At 56.4% G+C, this 21643-nt stretch overlaps 1 protein-coding gene across 8 annotated transcripts; it reads left to right on the top strand.

The window, feature by feature from the left end:
* Nucleotides 1-3250: 3250 nt before the first annotated feature.
* RNF44 (ring finger protein 44) lies at nucleotides 3251-19619 on the top strand. Of its 8 annotated transcripts, XM_032271796.1 has the most exons (11): nucleotides 9216-9686; nucleotides 14020-14170; nucleotides 14343-14532; nucleotides 14905-15072; nucleotides 15512-15685; nucleotides 15790-15951; nucleotides 16087-16202; nucleotides 16520-16607; nucleotides 16693-16814; nucleotides 16950-17049; nucleotides 17257-19619. In XM_032271796.1, exons 2-11 carry the CDS (start codon nucleotides 14064-14066, stop codon nucleotides 17317-17319), a joined length of 1290 nt encoding a protein of 429 aa, XP_032127687.1. In that variant the 5' UTR covers nucleotides 9216-9686; nucleotides 14020-14063; the 3' UTR covers nucleotides 17320-19619. The 8 variants fall into 8 exon arrangements, with proteins under 8 accessions (XP_032127684.1, XP_032127683.1, XP_032127682.1 ...); XM_032271793.1 differs by lacking the exons at nucleotides 9216-9686; nucleotides 17257-19619 and adding an exon at nucleotides 3251-3383 and having other exon boundaries at nucleotides 16950-17246; XM_032271792.1 differs by lacking the exons at nucleotides 9216-9686; nucleotides 17257-19619 and adding an exon at nucleotides 7108-8902 and having other exon boundaries at nucleotides 16950-17246.
* Nucleotides 19620-21643: the final 2024 nt, after the last annotated feature.

Here is a 21643-nt window from a genome sequence, read left to right as displayed (position 1 = left end):
GCCATAGCCATCAGCTTCCTCTCTGAAGGAAGTAGGCACTAGTCATCACTGGTGGCTTAACTGGTAAGAGGAGAAGCAGGTAACTCCACCCGAGGCTCCAGGCTCCCACTCTGCCTCAGACCATGGAAGTTATCCTGGTTGCTCTGCTGTGCCCCAAATAGGGCAGACCCCAACCCAAGCCCCTGCCCTCTGTCCCTGCTCTTATGGCTGAGGCCGACAGCTCTGAGTCACTGCTCTGACAGATAGAAGTGTGTCCTGGCCTGCCCAGACCTTTGGACCCATCAGGATGAAGCAGGTATGGCCAGTTGGTGCCCTGCCCATCTCAAGGGGCACCATCCACCTGCCACAAGGCAGCCTGGGAAGCACACGGGGATCTGGGCTCTGATGATCCACATCTATGTCCAGAGTTGGCTTCATGTAGCAGCAGGCAGCCAGGCAGAGTGGGGCTAACAGCCCAGGATATGGACTCAGGAGACCTGGGTCCTAATCCCCCCAACCACTTACCTGCTGGGGGCTTGGGCAAGGTACATCATCTCCCACACTCTTGGTGTCCTTGTGTAAAATGAGCATAAATGCAAACTCCACCTTATAGGCCTGATCTAAGGATTAATGGTGTAATGCATGACAGCACTTACCACAGGGTAAGTAATGGGGTGATGTGCACAAGGTAACAGTTTGGAAACACATCAGGGTTCCTTCACAGCCACTGTCTGAAGTGTGTGCCTTAAAACATTTTTGATCAGAAAAACTTCTTGGCAGGGCGCGGTGGCTGGGATTACACCTGTAATCCCAGTACTTTTGGGAGGCCAAAGCAGGTGGATCACTTGAGGCCAGGAGTCCGAGACCAGCCTGGCCAACATGGTGAAACATGAAATATGATGAAACCTCATCTCTATAAAAATACAAAACTTGGGTGGGGGGATAGGGGAGGAACAGCATTAGGAGAAATACCTAATGTAGATGACGGGGTGATGGATGCAGCCAACCACATGTATACCTATGTTACAAACCTGCATGTTCTGCACATATATCCCAGAACTTAAAGTACAATTAAAAAAAAAAAAATACAAAACTCAGACCAGCGTGGTAGCACGCACCTGTAGTCCAAGCTGGAAGCCTGAGGCACAAGAATTGCTTGAACCTGGGAACGTGGGCTGGCGGGGGACAGGGAGTTTCCAGTTAGCCTAGGTCATGCCACTGTACTCCTGCCTGGGCAGCAGAGTGAGACTCCATTCCCCACTACAAAAAAAAAAAAGGAAAGGAAAACTTCTCAAAGCCTGTCTTTACTACGTGCACCCACTACATACTCAGAAATTTATCAAGTTGAAATCAAGTGCTAGCTTGTCCCGGAGTTGGGCAAGTCTCTCCTTGCCTCTGAGCCACCATTTCTTTACCTGCAACACCTCTGACCCCCACCTAGTGCACAGCCTGAGGTGACCTGGAGATTCTGGGCTGAGGGTGGCTCTTTGGTGTGAATGCATTCAATCCCTCAACTTCCCAATCATCTCTACAAGTTGCACTTTGCAGGGTACAAAGTCCCTTCATTGCTCTTACAAAGGAACCAGCCCAAGAATATCCCCATGATGTCACAGACTCACAGTCTCCCACCCTAGAAAAAAACTTGGGGCTGGGTGCAGTGGCTCATGCCTGTAATCCCAACACTTTGGGAGTTCTGAGGTGGGCGGATCAGAAAGTTAGGAGTTCAAGACCAGCCTGGCCAACATGGTGAAACCCCGTCTCTACTAAAATATAAAAACTTAGCTGGGCATGGCGGCGTGCGCCTGCAATCCCACTACTCAGGAGGGAGGCTGAGACAGGAAAATCACTTGAACCCGAGAGGTGAGATTGCAGCTAGGCCAGGTTGCAGCGAGCCGAGATAGTCCACTGCACTCCAGCCTGGGCAACAGAGGGAGGCTCTGTCTCAAAAGAAGGGAAAGAAGGACAGGAAGGAAAGGAAAGAAGGAAGGAAAGGAAGGAAGGGAGGCCGGGCACGGTGGCTCACGCCTGTAATCCCAGCACTTTGGGAGGCCGAGGCGGGCGGAACACGAGGTCAGGAGATCGAGACCATGCTGGCTAACACGGTGAAACCCCCTTTCTACTAAAAATACAAAAAATTAGCAAGGTGTGGTGGCGGGCGCCTGTAATCCCAGCTACTCGGGAGGCTGAGGCAGAGGAATCGCTTGCACCCCAGGGGCAGAGGTTGCAGTGAGCCACGATCGCGCCAATGCACTCCAGCCTGGGCGTCAGAGCAATACTCTGTCAAAAAAAAAAAAAAAAAGAAAAAAAAGAAAAGAAAAGAGAGAGAGAAAGAACGACCTTGAGGACCCATGAGACCAACTTCTCCCCACCCCAGAGCCCCCTTCCAGGGCACTCATTCCCTGTAAGGCCCTCCTTTAGATGGCTGTTCTGCCAGCAAACGGCAGCTTTAAAAACTAAGTAGCCCTGGAGGCAGCCGTTCCACTGTCAATCAGCCCTCCGCAGAGGAGCTAAACCTGGGCAGACAACTCGACCTGGCTGGGCAACCTCCGGGAGACGCGGTCTGCAGGGACTACAACCACCTGCAAGCCTGCCAGAGCGCGGCCACCGCGGGGTGCAGTCCTCGCTACCCTAATGCGCCCAGGAAGGGGGGGCGGTGGGGCTCCCCTCCAAGGCTGGGACCCGCGGCCCGAGCAGCTGCCGGCCGCACCCTGGTCCAGGATGGCTCCAGCGATGGGACACGTGGGTTGCCGGGAGCGTAATCTCTCCCGAAGTCTCGGCCGGCCGCCTTGTCTTTTGTCACTGGAGTCTCCCATCCTCCACCTGAAGAAGGCATCCATTCCGCAGACTTGAAAACTGAGGGTCAGAGAATGGTCCAAAGTAGGGAACCAAGATCTGCTGACCCAGAGCAGCTCTCTATTATCTACCTCCGCGCCCACCAGGGCTAGGGGAGGGGACACACTCTCCGGAAGGCGAAGATTCTCTGAACGACCACGGGGTTGTATTGTTTCTCCTGTTTCACAGACAAGGCAACGGAGTCACTCCTCCAAGGTCACGGAGGCCGCCAAGCTCCAGGCGCCGCGCCCTTACGCACCCCTGGCCGCCTGACGCCGGGCGGGCGCGGCCGAAAGAGGCTCCGCCCCGCCCGCGCCACCCGCGCTCCCGCACGCGTGGTGCGGCCCAGGCAGCTCCATTCGCGCGGGGCCGGGGCGGGGGTCCTGGAAGCTGCGCAGCCGGCGTTGGCCCCGCGCGCCGGGGTGGTGAGGTCCGCGGACGGTTCCCCTGCAGTGGGCTGGAGAGGGGCCGCGGCAGGCGGCGCGCGGGCCGCAGCCGCACCGGGAGCCCGGCCTGCAGCGGGAGCGACGCGCCGGCCGCCGGGTGGGGGTGGAGCCCCGCCGCGGCCCCAGGTAACGCCCGGCCCGGACCCTGCGCCGAGCGCCCCGGGCGCGGGGCCGGCAAGCTCGCGGCGGTAGGGGGCGGCCGCGGGCCGGCGGAGGAGCGCGCGCGGGGGCTTCCCGCCAGGCCTCTGCCGGCGCCCGCACGGCGGGAACTCGCGGTCCAGGGCACGGCGGGAACTCGCGGTCCAGGGCCCGGCAGCAGGAGCCGCGCCGCTCTTCTCCCGGTCCGCTAGGTCCAAACTCCCCAGCTCGGGGAGCCCCGGGGAACATAGAGCCCCCGCGTGCCCTGCGCCCCGCGCAAGTCCTGACCGCCACCCCGGCAGGTCCAGGCTGCGGCTGGGACCCAGGCGGTCCGGGACCGCGAGCCGGAGACGCGCTGCAGTGCTTTGGCCTCGCCATGTCCGTCCTAAACATTTCCCCGACGCCCCCTGTGCCAGCTGGTGGGGAGCCAGGGCGGCCTGAGCCCTGCCCTGGAGCGGCTGCAGGTCCGGGGAACAGACCGCTGCACCCCAGCGCCGTCCTTACTGCATTCTAGATGTCGGAACGCTGCAGGGTCTGGAGAGGGTCCTTGTCTTGCCCAAGGTCACACAGCCTCCGTTCCTTGAAAGCCACTAAGCTAGAGTCTGGCTGGTGCCGGGGGCTGGGAAGTGAGGGGAAGAGAAAGAGTAAGATGGAGGGACAATGGGGGTAGACTTGTCTTCCTGGGTCTTCCAGGGACCGCTCTCCTGCAGCCCTCGGTTTTCATCTCTGAACAATGTGGTGACGTTTCCTGCTCCGTGTGCAGAATCTAGGGGTTCCAGTATGAGAGGTGCATGGTGGGGAGGAGGAGTCAGAAAGGGGAACGCCCCCACGCCACACCCACAAAGCGCACACCTCCAAATGCGGACCCAGACTCTGAAAGTCGGCAGGTACCGCCCACCGGCACACACTGAGAGCGACTGTTGACCCACAGAGGAAGATGCTATAACCCCGCTTCACACCTGGACAGACAGCCTCGCAGACCTTACTGACCTCCCCGAGGTCACAGGCTAGCCAGAGGTAGGGCGGGCCGGCCTCAGGGGCTCTGTCTCACCCCTCAGTGTAGCTCTTTACCCCCAGTGGCCTATGGGAGATGAACACCTGCTCTGGGCACAGCCCAGGTGCTCAGGAAACGTCCTCTGCACTAGTTATTATCATTCACCTGATTTTACAGACGAGAGACTGAGGAGGAGAGAAGCCATATAACTTATCCAAGGTCTCAAAACTGGATCCCGAATGCTGCAGGCCTGAGCCCCAGGCGGGGAGCGCCTCTGCAGATGCCCTGCCCTCGCCGCCATCTGCACAAACAGCCACTTAAGGGAGCCAGAGTTCGGGGCTCAGGGGTGTTGAGGCCGGCCCTGAGTGGAGAGAACTTAGCAGGGCCTTGTCTGCTCCTTCCCTGGTGTGTGAGGCTCTGGGCTCTGGTCTGTTGCTCTGGTATCTGGAAAGTGTGAGCCCTGAGCTGGCTCTGCCAGACTGTGCTGTGTCCCTGGCTGGTACCCTAGTCTCTGTGTCCCGCCAGCCCCATCCTGGGAAGGTTCCTGGGCCCTGCCTCTTCGTGGGGAGGTTTGAGGGCCTTGGAAGAAAGAAGTGAGGTACTTTCTGACTCTGAGGGGGAGAGGCAGCCGGTTATCCCGGCTCCGGGGAAGGGGTGGGAACCCGGGCTGGGCAGGGCCCCAGCAGGAAACAGGGCCACGCCCTCCTCTTCCTGCCTCAGCCTGCCCAAGCCCCTCCCCTCTGCAAAGGAGGCCTGGGGGAGGAAGCCAGAAAGTAGCATCAAGTGCTTTGTGCTGGAAGGATCAAAATTGGAACCCCTCTCTGGCTCCCATCCACTCTGATCTGGAGCCATCCCCTAGTCCCTGAGCCTCTGTGGACTCTCCCTGGGGACATGTGCTTTTGGTTCTTCAGCAGCCATGGGGACCCCTGTGGGCATTTCATACTAAACAAACAACACTTGATGTGAGATTAGAATGAGATCCCAGGTTTGCCCCTTGATGGCTGCATGACACCAGGTGAGTCCTGTCACCTCTCACCTCATCTGTAAAATGGGGCCAACGCTGGTAGCCAGCTCTTAGATCATGGTGAGGAGAAGATCAGGATAGGACTTGCCCAGAGCTTGTGGAAGACCCTAAGACCCCCATTTCCCCATAGAACTCACAGCAGATGCCAGAGCAGAGGTGGGCTACTCCCATCTGTGGTTTCTGGGGCCCTCAGGGCCATACTTCTGGGCTCTGTGGTAAGGGTGGCCCCTCCATGGCTCTGAACCACTTTCCTCTTGATGAAATGAAAGTAAACAACACCTGCCTTCAAGGGCTTGGGGTGTGGGGAGAACACGGCAAGCAAAGTAGGTGTGCAGGCCACGTCCCCACAGCAGGGTGATTTCACATCCACCCACGGGTGATTTCACATCCACCCACGTAGGTTTTTTAGGTTATGGGGAGATGTGTTATTGACCTCTGGCGCTGGGGGGAAACTCAAGAGACTGAGGATTTACTGAGGGTTTCCTGGGGCCAGGACAGGGCAGGGGTTTCCTGGTCCTGCAGGACAAGGGGCAAACCCAGAGCCCCATCCCTAGGCATCCACCACCCAGTGTGAGCCAGGCCCTGGACTTGGTGTTGTGGGCTCTGTTGGGAGCAGGGGGAGCAGTCACATGGAGGTGGCCTTCTGCTCTCATGATGCAACGTGATGATAATCCTACTGGACTGAGGAAGCCAGAGCAAGCCGGCAGGGCAGGGAAGGCTCCAAGGGGGTGGCTTTTGAGCTAGCCACAAAGCGTAAGCAGGATTTTGCCCAGGTGAGTAGGGGATATTGAGGACATATTAAACAGAAAGAATGCCAGTCAGAGGCTTGGTGGCTTAAAAGTACAGGATTAGATTGTGGCTGGAGAGTCACTTTCCTAAGGTGGGGATGGTAAAGGTGGTCTCACTGTGCAGCAAGTCACTTCACCTCTTTAAGCCTCAAATCCTCATCTGTAAAATGAGGCTGAGGTGCCCCTATGTGCCAGTGAAGGCTGGACACCTGTGCACTTAAAAACGCCAAGCCCCTTCAGCCAGGAGGGGAATAAGTGAGATACACAGCAATTGCGACAGGGCTATGTGCAAATTAAATGGCACGAGGTGAAGGCTGGGGTACATCTAGCTCTGCGTTCAAAAATGGGGGTTTCAGCACAGCTGGAGACGTCACAAACAGCTTCCTCTAAGAGGTAAGATAGGAACAGAGCCTCAAATGGCAGAAAAGCAGAACAGATTGGCAGAAAGGAAAACGGCATTCCAGGCAGGCGGTGTAGCCTGAGCAAAGGCAGGAAGGTGGCAGGGAGAGGCCAGAGGAAGCACCAGCATTGTGTGAGAGGAGGGACTGGGGAAAGGCGAGCCTGAAAAGTTTGGGCAGGAAGAGCTTGTTAAGTGCAGCCCCAACATCAGGTTTCCATGCAGCTGGCAGTAGGGAGCCACTGTAGGCCCTATCCATAAGGGCAGGCAGGCAGTAATCCAACAAATATGTAGGTACCTTTGAATGTGTGTGTGTGGAGGTTTTTTTTTTTTTTTTTTTTTTTAAGATAAAGTCTCGCTCTGTTGCCCAGGCTGGAGTGCAATGGCCTGTTCTTGGCTTGCTGCAACCTCCACCTCCTGGGTTCAAGTGATTCTCCTGCCTCAGCCTCCTGAGTAGCTGGGATTACAGGCGTGCACCTGGCTAATTTTTGTATTTTTAGTAGGGATGGAGTTTCACCATGTTGGTCAGCCTGGTCTGGAACTCCTGACCTCGTGATCCATCCACGTTGGCCTCCCAAAGTGCTGGGATTACAGGCTTGAGCCACCTTACCCGGCCTTGGGAAGGGTTTTCAAATTGCTTTTGTGTGGTAGGGAAAACAAAAGGTTGAAGGAGACACTGGAGGTGAAAGAACAGTTGATGATAAGGAACTAGTTAAAGACATAACCTGGTATATCCACACTTATTCTCATGCACACGTAAGTTTTAACTGTGATGGATAGAGTTTGGCATTCCGGGTAACATCAATAGCACTGCATCATGAACTTGGTCTTGTGTTGCTTAGAGATCTGCAAACAGCCGGCTCGGTTCTGCCTTCAGTCGTTGTGTTGCACAGTGATACTGATTGTTGCTGGTACAAACATTGCCATAAACATGTCTGTTACCCAAGCTTAAAGGGGATTTCTGATTTTAAGGGAAGAAAAATTTTTCTGGCTTAAAAGACTTAAGACATAGTCTTTATAATAATTTTCTTTAAAAATTTCAGTAGGTTATAAAGCACAGTTTTTTAAAAAGAGCAAATTTACAATATCATATACAATAATCTATCCTCCTGACCCACTCCTCCCTTCCAGTTCTCCCTAAGGACAACAATTGTTAATCAGTTTCCTGTATACCCTTCTAGAAATATTATATGCAGATATGGTTTATGTCCAATTAAAAAAACCTGATACATACTGTTACTCCTGTTCAGCATCTTGGTTTCAATTTTAATTTAAAATTTGGGATTCTGAAATACACCAAAACAGCATAGAAAATGAGCCCCCCATCCCCCTGCCCCATGGCCCACCACACAGGTTAACAGATGTTAACACTTTGCATTGGCGCCTTGTTTACGGCTGTCTTGGAGGTAGTCCCATGTGACCCCAGCTGCCTCTTTGTGGTAACTGCCCAAGAGTCGTTATTGATTATATGCATGCACCCAATATAATTTGTTCGACCTGTTCTCGGATATTTAAGGAATTACTGATTTTTTGCTTATATAATTGTGATGGAGGTAATATCCCACTTTGTATAAAGTTTGCCCGGGTGGGTGGGCATCGAGGCAAAGGAGAACGAGGCTCAGCTTTGGGTTGGGTTCAAATTCCTGCTCCGCCACACTTCTAGCTGTGTGATCTCGAGTGAGGGAAGGCCCTCACTTTCCCCATCTGTAAAATGAACTGGCTATAGTAATCTCTCTGTCTCATAGCTGCTGAGAGGAGTAGAAAACTCAAGTGTAGAGGCTTCACTGGGCTTAGTTCCCAGTTTCCCTGGGCAGGGAGGTCTCCGCGGGGACACCAAATTCTCAAGCCCAGCCTAACAGCTAGAGCGCCCGGCGCCAGCAGTTTTGTCGTAAACTCCAATCCGTTCCCCGCCCCTCTTCCTACGCCGCCACGCTGAGGGCGGGGCGGTTAAATATCTCTGTGACGTCATCCCGAGCAGGGCCAATCTCCCTGCCCCGCAGACGTTAGCTCGTTTGCATGGGTGGCCCGCCATTGGTTTATCGCGCAACCTGGGCCGTTCCAGCTTTTTAAAGACGCCGCGTAGTATAAACAAGGAGATGTGGGGCGGCAGGGCCATGATGTCATCGCGGTGCTGCAGCTCTTGGGGGTGACGTCATCTCCGGAAAGGTGGCCGGCCCAGGGCTGTTAAATCCAGCCTAACCACTTGGGCCGGCTTGAGGCTGCTTTCGTCCCGTCAGAGGTCAGAACCATTGCACTTCAGAATCCCAGGCAGCACCCTGTCTCCGAGGAGGGGACCATGACACAGTAAGTCCGTACTGCCGGTTCTTCTGGCGGGACCCATTTCTTCGGCAGGGAAACAGCCTCAGAGGCGCGACAAGTTCGCGAGTTTGCATAGCAAGTTCGACTTGCAGCCGATCGGCTTTGCCCACCCTGGGGTCTCTCCATCTTTATATCAGGCCATGTGGCCCCGCCCCTTGCTTTTGACTACGGCTGCGGTCACTTTAAGTGCGAAGGTGGGGGCGAGGAGGAGGTTAAAAAAAACTTTCAAGATGGCGGTCCACTAGTCACGTGCCTGGTCGCCGCGAGTGATTGACTCTCGGGGCGGAGCTCCCGGTGGGGGGCGGGGCCACCGCGGGCTTGCAGCAGGCTACTGTTTGCAGGAGCCTCCCGGCGCGCCCCCGCGAGCCCCCTCCCGCCCGGCGCGCGACCCCGCCGCTTCGAATGTTGTGAATCAAATGTGGGGTTTGTTACATTCCGCTGCCGCCGCGGACAGTTCTTAAAGGGCCAGCCGCCGGCAGCCGCGCAGACCCAGCTGCGTCCTGCGCCGCCTCCCGCTCCCTAAGGGCCTGGTCCGAGAGAGGCTGACCGCGGGTGGGCCTCGCAAGGCAGACGCCGTCGGGCGGACAACAAAGAGAGGCCCCGGAAGAAGGGGGCTACCCCCGGACCCGGGGGTGGGGAGGGCAGCACATTGTTCCGCAGGGCGGGAGCTCTTAAAGGGTCCAGGCAGCCCCCCCCCGCCCGCCCCCTGCCCAGTTTGGCCGTCATAGATCGGGAACAAAGGAGTCAACGTGTGGCCGGGCGGCCAAAGGTGAGTCGGGGCCAGGGACCCCAACTCCCTATTCCCTCACCCCTGGACCTCCGGTTCTCCTCCCCTGGGAATGGGGGCAGTTATCTAGCTGGCTCCGCAGGGGTTAATCACGGGCGGTCAGCGAGATCTCAGGGATCAGGGACCCCCCCCCACCCCCACCCCCAGGGCCCCCAGCGGCCGGGCCGGGTCTCCTCTCTCCAGAGGGTGAGCGCTGCGGTTGGAGAGGAAGGAGCCGCCCCCCTCCCCCTGCGGCCGCCACTTCCTTTGTTGTTGCTTTTGTCTCACGCCGAGCACATGGTCCGGGATCCTCGGCTCTTAAAGTCACAGCGCTCCGGCCCAGGCGCTGCAGTCTTGCCTCCCGCCCCCGGTGTCCCTCCGAGAGCGGCACAAAAGAGTGGGAGGTGGACGAGAGAGGCCCCTCTCGGGGCAGGTGTCCGCGCCTCGGCCCCCAGTACCATCCCTGGGAGGGCTGGCTGGGTAAGGTTCCCAGAGCCCTTGGCCCGCGTTGGGGAGCCCCCCTCTTCCCCAGAGACACTGTTTTCCTCCCCCACTAATGTGACAACCTGGTTTCCTCTTGACTCTGCTGGTTTTATTTGGGCGCTCTGGGAAGGAAAGGTTTCCACCCCCATTTTACAGCTGTGCCAACTGAGGCTCTCAGAAGCAAAGGGATTTCCTTGCCCAAGGTCACCCAGGGAGTCTTCTCTCTTAGTCTGGTGGTCCGGCTCTCAGTGGCCCCCAGGCACCAGAGCCTGGTTGTTTGGGGTGCGGGGCGGGGAAGTAAGAAGGGGGGCTTCTCTTCCTGCTTGAGTCTATTCGTGCCCCCAAGGTCTTACTTTGTTTTCATCTGCAAAAGGGAGTGCCTCTTCCTGCTAACAGATCCCTGGGGCCCTTAGACCAAGGTCAGGGTAGGTGCTTGGGGCACTGGACCTCAGGTGTTGGCTGCCTCTCGTGGGTGGGTGGTGGGGAGAGTGTTAACTGCAAAATGCATTGCATGCCCCTGGCCCGATAGGGCTCAGCAACGGGACTCTCAAGACGGGTTCACACAGACCTTGGTGACAGCACAGCACAGAGATGTAGACTGAGCAGTTGTTCGGAGAGGCCGTCTGGCCACCCTTGCTGTTTGACCTTGAGCAAGTTGCTAGCTCCAACTCTGGGCCGTGCTTGCTTCTCTGCACCACAAAGCCAATGATGGGTGCCTGAAAGAGAGTGCTCTCCCAGCCTTCTGAATGGCTTAGAGACTCGCGATTAGGTGATTTCCTCCAACTACTGATGCCACAAGCAGTTATGGAGGAGTTTGGGCCTAGGGGCCCAACCAGGACCAATATTGTTCTCTCTGGCTTTGTGGCCTAGAGCAAGTTACTTCCTTTTTCTCGGCCTCAGTTTTCTCAGCTGTGAAGTGGGTGTAACCTTTCTATGCCACCCCTGTTCCTGGCAGGGCTTAAAGAACCAGGAGCCACTCTTCCCAGCTGAGGCATTCCCCTAGAGTAGCATATCTGCCTGCTGCCTGGAAGTGGCACCCTTCAGGCTCTGCTTGAGGTTGGGAACGGAGGTCGTATTCTCTAGTAATCGTCATTTACATCCAAGCTAAGTAAGACTTCACAGGTTGCTTCTGCTATTGCCTTGGAGCAGTCCTTGGTGGTAAACTGGGAGGTAGTTATTGAGTTGTTCCCATTTTACAGATGAAGACACCGAGGCTTAGGAGGGGAAGCCCTTGCCCACTGCCTGTAGCCAAGAATCTAGCTAGAAATCAGTGTCAGGTGTGAGTCTGTGAGAGCTGATGCTGTCACCCACAGCTGGAGGCCCTTCTGTCTCTGGTTTGCTTTCACAGCTCCTTACCCCTTCCCTGCCCTGAGGAGTGGGTGCCTTGGTAGGGGGCTGGCCACAGAGCAGACACCCACAGGCTTGGGCCTCTGCAGGAGTGCTTTGGGCCTGGCACTGCTCAGCCATCAGCAAGACATCCTGGCACAAGAGGAGCAGTCAAGGCTGCTGGCTTGGTGGCTAATCATGAGTGCTTTTAGGTCCCCTGTGCACCCACAATTCCAGCTGACTGGCCTTGGACCTCACCTCTGTGAGCCTTGGTGTCCTGACCTCCCGGGGTTGCTGGGAGGACTCACCAAGTTGGCGTGGGGGAAACAGCATGGTTATTACAGTGACTGTTCCTCACCAGCAGAACTGTGAGCTCCCAGACTCTCTGAGGTTAGCTAGGACAGAGATTCCCAAACCTAGTTATGCTATGGCAACTTCTGGGGAATTTGTTAAAAATCTAGGTGCCCTTGTTCCCCAACCCTCCAAAGAGTCTGGTCCAGGAGGCCTGGGAGGGGCCGGGCATCTGCTGTTTCAGTCACTTGGGGATTTCCTGAGCTTCCCTTGGCCGTTGTTTGCTTGACTGGTTTGTTAGCAGGAATTAGAGAGGCTCTATGTGTAGACATGCATGTCAGGATGTGCACTTGGCCCGTGCCAGGGGTCACAAACCCAGTCTCCTATGGCGGGCAGGCAGAGGATGGTCCTGGGTGACCTGGAGAGAAAGCTGTTGCTCCCAGTGAGGGGCCAGGCAGAAACACGTGGGACTGGATTTGCCGTGAGATGCCAGGTTTTTTGTGATCTCCCAATTTTTAATCGTTGGCATTAAAGTTATGGCTGCCAGACTGCGTGGCCTTGGACCTGTGTGATTGGCTCTGTTCCATGCACGTGTATCACATTAGGCCTTCCCTGAGCTGGACACGGGTGGTCCCTGGCCCTGCTCACACTCTCTGCTGGCCGGGCCCCATCACCCATGCAGGCTTCTTTTGAGAAGTGGGGCCCAAGCTTGTGAAGTGCAGCACAGAGGAAATGGTTCTTGCCGCTGTTGGCAGGAAGGAACTAGGTGTTGAGCTGACAGTACACTGGCTCCCTGGCTGTGTCAGCAGGGGGGCGACATTGAAAGCTGAGTATCGAGGCTGCATAGGCGTTTTAGATTGGGAAGGGGTGGAAGGGGCCTTCTTGTGGCAGGAACAACAAAGAGCTGGTCATGTTGGATGCACCCTTCAGCTCTGCGGGGCCTGACAGGTTCTAGAGCTTTTCCTGCCAGGGTGTCGTCCCAGCTCGGAGTTGAGTGGAACCCTGAGGCTGAGCCAGGTCCCTCGACATTCCCTACCTGGACCCTTGGCTCTGAACGGAGGCAGGAGACCCTGCCCCAACCTATTCCTATTTAACTTCCTCTCTCGGGTTCTTGCTTCCTTTTTTCTCAGCAGGCCCCACATCCCACTTTGACGGCTGGGTTGGGGCCCCCAGAGTAAGGACCTGGCTGTATGCCAGACTCCGCGGTCTCCCCAGGCCAGCTTCCTTCATCGCCTCCCATGAAGCCTGGGGCCCGTCCTCTCCATCAGCAGCAGAGGACAGGGAGAGGCTTGTCTCTGGCCCATCTCCCAGTTTTGACACTTGCCTTGGGGCCTTGGGCAAGTTTCTGCTTGCTGAGCCTCTCTTTCCTCCTCTGTAAAGTGGGCCAGCTATACTTTCCTTGAAAGGTAGATGAAGTCACATTTGGACAGGGACAGTGGGAGCAGGTTAAGGGAAGAAAGAATAGTGTGTTGCTTTGGACTAGAAGCCCCTGAGGGCAGGGGCAGGATAGAACCTCTTCCCTGGTGCTGGTAAGAGGAGAACTGGGTCCCAGGCCTGTTTGGAATCCCTGCTGTAGCCAGCCAGAGAGAAGAGAGGATGCTGGAGCCTCCATAGGAACCCCCAGCTGCCACCTGGAGGCCAAATTGTAGCCCCTGGTGTAAGGCAGAAGAAGGTCCCACCCGACGCCCCTTTCCAGGACAGGGTGCCCTGGGACCCGGCCCAGCGGGAGCCTACCAGGAGCCTGGAAGCACGCTGGCTAGCTCCCTGAGCTCAGCAACTGAGGGGACCTGGGTCCCATTTCACACAGCAGGAAGGTGAGGCCTGGACGCCAGCAGGCTGAGCTGTCCTGGTATGTCAGCACTGGACCCCAGGGCTCAGAGGAGGGGCATGGCTGAACACCACTGGTCTCAGGTCACACTGCAGAGGTTTGGTTCTGACCCCCATGGCACAAGCACCTGGACTCCTCGGGGCCGCAGTTTCTTTTTCTCTTTTTTTTTTTTTTTTTTTTTTTTGAGACAGAGCCTTCCTCTGTTGCCAGGCTGGAGTGCAGTGGCGTGATCTCAGCCCACTGCAACCCCCGCCTCCCGGGTTCAAGTGATTCCCCTGCCTCAGCCTCCCAACTAGCTGGGATTACGGGTGTCTACCACCACGCCTGACTGGTTTTTGTGTTTTTAGTAGAGATGGAGTTTCACCATGTTGGCCAGGTGCCTCAGTTTCCTTGTCTCCTGCCTCCTAGGGTTTTGAGTCCCGGCCCAGCCCCTCCAGCCCCCTGCCCCCCTGATGCGACCATGGGCTCTGGCAGTGACTAGGTGGCCACCCTCTGCCCCCGTGGGTCAGCGGCGATTCTCTGCGGGACCCAGCAGCACCCCAGGCCAGCTCTGGGGAAGGTAGGAAGGAGCCTCCCAGTCCTGGTGCTGGGGCACGAGGGCCTTGAGGGACGAGGCGCAGGGCCCTGAGCTGTCTTCCCTCCCTGTGGGGGGAGTCACCCTGGCTTCTCTCCCTGTTCTGTGCATGAGTGGTCCCCCTGAGTCCTGTCGGGGCTTCCTCTCTGTGGTGCAGCCCCGGCTTCGAGGGCCCCCTGACCAGCCCGCCTGCCCGGGATGAGCGCTTACCTCCCCAGCAGCCACCGTCCCAACCTCCACACCTCCCTGTAGAGGAGCGCCGAGCCTCGGCTCCTGCCGGCGGGAGCCCCCGAATGCTGCACCCAGCCACCCAGCAGAGCCCGTTCATGGTTGATCTCCACGAGCAGGTAGGCAGAACCCCACCTCGTGTGCCCCTAGCCCTTCGAGCCAGTCTGAGAAACAGAGGCAGCAGGGCCTTGATTTCACCTTGCTTGCTTCATTTCACATTCCAGGGAGGCATTATTAGCCCCATTTTACAGGTAGGTAAACTGAGGCCCAGGGAGAGGGCGCACTGGATGACTGGCAGAGCTAGATTCCCACAGGGCCTTCTCGGCCCTGGGGACCCGGGGGTAGGGGCACAGTCTGCTCTGCGCTGAGGAAGGTCCCATTGGAGAAGGGAAGGGAGCCAGCAGCTGGACCTGGCAGGACGGTTTCTCCTGAGAGTAGCGCTCTTGCCCAGCTTCCTTCTCACACTTTCCTGGCGTTCTCTCCACCCACAGGTGCACCAGGGACCCGTCCCTCTGTCTTACACAGTCACCACAGTGACAACCCAAGGCTTCCCCTTGCCTACAGGCCAACACATCCCTGGCTGCAGTGCCCAGCAGCTCCCAGCATGCTCCGTGATGTTCAGCGGGCAGCACTACCCCCTCTGCTGCCTCCCGCCCCCGGTGAGTGAGTGTTTCCAGCTCCTACTCCACCAGCTGCAAGCCCTAGGCACAGGCCAGCGGCTCAGCTGGCCTAGGGCAGCCCTGAACTGGGCCGAGCTATCCAGCCATCTAGGCTGTCGGAGCGCCTTCCTGGCCTCCCCAGGAAAGCGTACATGTGTGTTCACATTCGGTAATAGAGCGTTTCAAGGTTCAGAGACCTTCCAGCACCCCTGTACCTGCCTTACAGCTTGGCAGAGGCCCAGGAGTTGAGGCTGTGGGCCTTAAGAGTGGAGTGTCCTGCCTGGGTGGCCTAGGACAGGGATAGGCCTTCCGCAGGGTTTCTTGTGCAGACCCTGGAGCTGCTGGGTATGTGCCCAGTGGGGGCCTTTTGCTGGGTGGCATGGTATAGGCCTGGCCCAGAGCCCAGAACGTTCTCAGCCCCCACCCCCTCTCTCGGCAGCTTATCCAGGCGTGCACCATGCAGCAGCTGCCTGTGCCCTATCAGGCCTACCCCCACCTCATCTCCAGTGACCACTACATCCTGCACCCCCCACCACCGGCCCCACCCCCCCAGCCCACCCACATGGCACCCCTGGGGCAGTTTGTGTCTCTGCAGACCCAGCATCCGAGGATGGTGAGTCTGGGTATGGGTCTGGTGCTGGAGGGGGATAGCATGGGGGAAGGCGGCAGGGACAGCCTTGTCTCACTGACTTGCTGACCCAGCCCCACCTCTTTCAGCCCCTGCAGCGGCTCGACAACGATGTGGACCTGCGTGGGGACCAGCACTCCCTGGGTAGCTTCACCTACTCCACCTCTGCCCCTGGCCCAGCCCTGTCTCCGTCAGTGCCCCTGCACTACCTGCCCCACGATCCACTGCACCAGGAGCTGTCCTTTGGTGTGGTGAGTGCCACCCTGACCCCCACCTGGGCTCCAGGGCTGCTGGGAGGCAGGCCTGCCAGGCTGACCTGTACCCGGGCTCCAGGGCGGGTGGGAGGCAGGTTTCCTGGGCTGACCTGCACCTTGCCCCTCTCACAGCCGTATTCTCACATGATGCCGCGGAGACTGAGCACCCAGAGATATCGCCTGCAGCAGCCACTGCCCCCGCCACCACCCCCACCACCCTACTACCCCAGCTTCCTGCCCTACTTCCTGTAAGTATCCACATATCCGCCCCAGGTTCCTTATGCCCTCTTCTCCTGGAACCTCCAGTGGTTAGACCCAAACACATCTCCAGGGGCCCCAGGGCCTCCAAAGCCATCTGGCATCCCCCGAAGCCTGACAGTCACGCCAGGGCCAGCTGGGCTCTCTGCACAACTACAACACCCTAGGCCAAACACCAGGATCTCCCAGTATGAGCCACGTGGAGTTCTGAGCTCTGTTTGCAAAGAGGAAGTCAGGAGAGTGGCTCTGTGCAACCCACTCCTGACTCTTGACCTTGACCCTTGGCCCTATCCTTGTCTCTCTCTAGCTCGATGCTGCCAATGTCACCAACAGCAGTGGGGCCCACCATCAGCCTGGATCTGGACGTGGATGATGTGGAGATGGAGAACTATGAGGTCTCGTGGAGTCCTGTGCTGGGAGGTAGGGTTGGGAGACCTGCAGCCCTGGGCGGCGCTGACCCTGTCTCCTGCCCACATGCAGGCCCTCCTGAACCTGGCCGAGCGGCTGGGAGATGCCAAGCCCCGCGGCCTCACCAAAGCAGACATAGAGCAGCTCCCATCATACCGCTTTAACCCAGACAGCCATCAGTCAGAGCAGACGCTGTGAGTACCCTGCCCCACGTCCTGCCCCTCTGAACATAGCTGGCTGCCACAAGACGCCCCTCTCAGGGGAGTCACGCTTCACTGAGCCTTCTCGTGGACCTCAGTGTGGAGGTGACGCTCCATGACCCCTCACAGGTGTGTGGTCTGCTTCAGTGACTTCGAGGTGCGGCAGCTTCTCCGAGTCCTCCCCTGCAACCATGAGTTCCACACCAAGTGTGTTGACAAGTGGTTGAAGGTAACACGGCCCAGGCTGGCTCTTGGGTATTCCTCGTGCGGTGACAGGGGGACGATGGGCACGCCTGGGGTGTTTCCCTCCTGGTCCTTGTCATCATCTTGGAAGTTCTGGCTCCAGGGGACCAAGTCCTCCCAGGTGGCTACACAGATGTGGTGGGTTGGGGTGGGTGAGAGCAATGCCTGACATCAATGCCTGCGGTTCCCGCAGGCCAACCGGACGTGTCCCATCTGCCGGGCCGACGCCTCCGAGATGCCCAGAGAGGCTGAGTGAGGCCTCACAGCTGCCCGGGAGAACCCTGCCTGAAGCTCTGGAAACTCGGGTGGGGGGCACAGGGAGGATGGAGAGGGAGTGGCCCAGGCCTGCCCTGTCACTCCTGCCTGCATCTCCAGAGCTGGTGCCAGGGTCTGCCCGGTGAGGAGCTCCTGCAATAAGCCCCTGCATTTGCCAAGCTCCAAAGACTCCCTCCCCGTTCTGCCTGCCCGTCCGCCCACCACGGAGCTGCCTGAGTGTCCATAATCTGGTCTCCCTCCTGTGCGCCCTGGGGTTCCCCTATTCCTGCTGGCACTGAGAGCCAGAGGTCTGCTCCGCCCAGTGGGGCTGGTGGCGATCCTTGGCCCCAGGGTAGGCAGACAGGGTACCATCTTGGGTCAGCTGGTCTCATGCTCTGAAATGATGTGCCCTCTGCCCAGGTGGCACTGCCAGTCTTGTAGACAGACGGTGTCACAAGGCCATTTCCTGAGCCCCAGGGCTGAATGCTCTCTCCTTGACCCAAACAGTGAACTCAGGCTTCCGGCTCTGGGTTGGCTGCTGTGAGGGCTGAGTCTGGCTCCCTAGGGGACCCTCAACCCAGGCACAACATTCCAGCCCCATTCTCAGGCTGGAGGGTGTCCCAGCCTAGCCCTGAGCTGGGGCACACGTAGCCTGAAGGGCCTGTGCCGTGCGGGGAGAGGGAGCCCTGTGTTCCCGGTGGGTGCCCCTCCCAGGGATGCGGTCAGACCTGTGCCGATCTCCTCTCCCTCTGTCGTTTTGCATGAACGTGAGGAGCAGCAGTTTTTGTTTATTCATTTGGCCCAAAATCGCGTGTAGGATTTGGGGATGTGGATATTTAAGACATTTTTTTTTTCTTTTGGTTTAATGGGGGCGGGTATAGGGACCAACTGGGACCGAGTGCCCAGGGGGCCGAGCACGGGCACACTGCGCAGCCCACATGCATGCGTGCGCCAGGCTGGGTGGGGCTGGGCGCTGGCGGTCGTGGGGCAGAGAGTTGGGGGTCTGTGCTCAGCTGATAACTGCCATGCACTGTACTGCACACGTCCCTTGAGCCCACTGGGACCGGACACTTTTCAGGGCATTTCTCCCTCCAGCCAGGGCCCGTTTCCTACCTGCCTGGGCAAGTCTCCTCCAAGGAAGTCCCAGGAGGATCGGGACCAGGAAGGTCATGGACCCCCATCTCTTGGGGCCTCCCAGCCTGATCCCTGCCCTCCAAGCTCTGGAGGAGGCCCCTGTAGGGTCTGGCTGAGCTTCCCACCCTCTTTCCCTGGTCCTAGTCCTTTCCTGTCCTACACCCAGCTGGGGTTGCTGCCCTGAACGAACCGCGTGTGGGGCCGGCACATCCTAGCAGGCAGCCCCTGGCGCCTGCTGCCTCAGGGATGCTCCAACCACCCTCGTTCTCCCTGCAGCGGCCCTGGCCCCCACCTCCCGCCCCAGCCTGCCGTGGGGCCCGTCAGCCTGGTCCCACCCCCATGGAGAACCCAAAGTCTTACTGTATATAACTCCAGGTGACGTTTCTATATTTATAGCAGTGTTGAAAACCCACATGTTTTACACAGAACCACCCTCTCCAATCCCCTCCCTTTCCGACCCCAACAAAAGGTTTTCAGACCCCTTGTGGTTCCTGGGGCAGGCGGAAACAGGCTCACAGATCGTGTGTCGGCTGCAGCAATGATTCCAACAAGCAGCTATTAGGGGGAAACAGCATTTCAAAAATCATCATTAAAAAACCAGATTTCTACAACAATTACTTAGGATGTTTGTGATTTGCTGACCTTGCTGTAGTTACCAATGATTTCCTGTGGTGGGGGCTTGCCATTGTTTACTCTTATTTACCAACTTCCGGCCTAGGCATGACAGTGGGCACCTTCCCCCAGCCCCGGCTGGGCCCAGCGCCTGTGTTCTGTGTTAGAAAGGTTTTATATATATAAAATTACATATATATATAGAAATATATGTAATTTTGGGGGCCCTGTTCCTTGCACATTTTACAGTTACCTCATTTTTCCCATGTATGTATTTGAGAAAATGCTAATATATAGAGAAAATAATGGTTCTTAAAGCTTAAATGTGTGGTTTTTTCCATTCCATGGGATTCACATTGGTTTGTAGCATTTAACATAACTAGTATGTTGTATTATATATATGTGTATACTGATTGAAATTTTTAACAGATTTGTACTTTTTTTAAAATGAAAGTTGCTAGTTCTGCTTGACCAAGTAGTGCAATCATTATTTTTTTTAATATTGTTGCTGATTTCAGAGGGATATTCACTAATAAATGTATGATGTATACCAACGACCGCCCACGCTGCCTTTGGCTGCCTATGTCTTTTTGGTGGGAGCTGGGATGGGAATGAGGCTGGGGGCAGACAGGATTGCTCCCTGCTGTGGAACTGTGGGGCAGCCAACACCCCCTCATCCATAGGGGTCTGCCAAGTCAGTTCAGTGGTGACCTTCTCTAAGCTGTCATCTTCGCATGTGAGTTAGATAGGCTTCTGTTAGCAAGTGACAGGATTCCATTTAACTGGTTTGAGGGAAAAATCACTTATTGGTCTCCTGTCATTTGAATCCCAAGGTAGAGGCCAGGTGCAGTGGCTCACACCTGTAATCCCAGCACTTTGAGAGGCCGTGGCTGGTGGATCACTTGAGGTCAGGGGTTTAAGACCAGCCTGCCCAACATGGTGAAACCCATCTCTACTAAGCATACAAGAAAATTAGCTAGTTGTGGTGGCACAAGCCTGTGGTCCCAGCCATTCAGGAGGCTGAGGTAGGAGAATTGCTTGAACCCAGGAGATGGAGGTTGCAGTGAGCCAAGATGGAGCCACTGCACTCCAGCCTGGTGACGGCAGACTGCCATCTCAAAAAATAAATAAAAATAAATCCCAAGGTAGATTCTTGTGTCATGACTGGATCAGGGGCTTAGGCCTGTCATGGGGAAATAAGGTCTCCCTCATTTCACAACTTTTTTGTTTGTTTGTTTCATTTTTTTCAATAGGAATGAGTCTCACTATGCTGCCCAGGCTGGTCTCGAACCCCCGGGTTCAGGCAGTCCTCCCACCTTGGTGTCCCAAAGTGCTGGGATTATAGGTGTGAGCCACCGCACCTGGCCTGCAGCCTTGCTTTTCTCTGCGCGGTAGCGCTTGGTAGCCCTTGCTCAGTTTCCTCTAATTTAGCATCACCTCTGGTGATCGAGTGTTGTCAGACCCACTTTGGTTGTTGGGGATGAAGTGCCCAGGAGCTGCGAAGGAGACCAGACTGGTGGTGAGGAATGTCAGCCGACTTGTTAGCATGTCACAGCAGTGTGGTCCAAACAGTGGGCTGGAGTAGACCTGCGACCTTGCGTCTGTGATGCCACTAACCAGAGCCTTGGTCAGCGCACTTCTCTTTCCAGTCTTTGGATCATCTGCAAATTAGGGGACAAGATCAGTTGAATAGTTCTCTAAGTGTGTTTTTGAGAAAGTCCACTGAGATCCTAACAGCATTTATGCAAAAAAAAAAAAGCGCTCCATGGTCAAATCAATGTGGTAAACTACTTTTTTTTTTTGTTTTTTTTGAGAGAATTTTGCTGTGTTGCCAGGCGCCAGGCTGGAGTGCAGTGGCATGATCTTGGCTCACTGTAACCTCCGCCTCCCGGGTTCAAGCAATTCTGCCTCAGCCTCCCGAGTAGCTGGGACCACAGGCGTGCGCCACTGCACCCAGCTAATTTTTGTATTTTTTAGTAGAGACGGGGTTTCACCATGGTCTCAATCTATTGACCTCGTGATCCGCCCACTTTGGCCTCCCAAAGTGCTGGGATTACAGGTGTGAGCCGCAGTGCCCAGCCGTAAACTCCATGTTGAAGGTAACAGAACTCTCCTGCAGGGCTTCTCTGAGGTTGGCCATGTTGATGGGCATTGTAAATCTCCAGCAGTTGATGCTGTGGCATTTCCCACATTTGGCTACTTCGGCCACGGGTAGGGCTCAAGTTACATTCCCTGGAGCACATTGGTACAAGGTGGACTAGAAGGGCAGTAGCCTCTGAGTTCCTAGGGCCCTATAGGTCTGAGAAAATTGTTGGGAAGTTTCCAAGCTTTCTATAATATTTCACAAAAGCTAAAGAAAAATTACATGAACACATCAATGGATGCAAAAAAATAATTTGACAAAATTCTACAGTTCTCCATGATAACTGTCAACAAGCTAGGAATAGAAGGTAACTTCCTCAGCTTGATAAAGAGCATCTACAGAAACCCCTACAGCTAACATCATACTCAATGGTGAAAGACCAGATGCTTTTCCCTGAGACTGGAACGAGGCAAGGCTGTGTCCTCTTACCACTCCT

This window comes from Sapajus apella, unplaced genomic scaffold, assembly GCF_009761245.1.
Source record: "Sapajus apella isolate SASKATOON/1434 unplaced genomic scaffold, GSC_monkey_1.0 scaffold249, whole genome shotgun sequence".
NCBI classification, from domain to species: Eukaryota; Metazoa; Chordata; class Mammalia; order Primates; family Cebidae; genus Sapajus; species Sapajus apella.
This window is presented reverse-complemented; position numbering and strand designations above follow the sequence as displayed.

Excerpts from the sequence above, each read along its gene's own strand:
- RNF44 (XM_032271793.1), top strand. The coding sequence starts at position 14,064 with ATGCGACCATGGGCTCTGGCAGTGACTAGGTGGCCACCCTCTGCCCCC. Across the intron at positions 15,073-15,511 it reads TCTGCTGCCTCCCGCCCCCG|CTTATCCAGGCGTGCACCAT; the intron begins GTGAGTGAGTGT and ends CTCTCTCGGCAG. Across the intron at positions 15,952-16,086 it reads AGGAGCTGTCCTTTGGTGTG|CCGTATTCTCACATGATGCC; the intron begins GTGAGTGCCACC and ends CCCCTCTCACAG.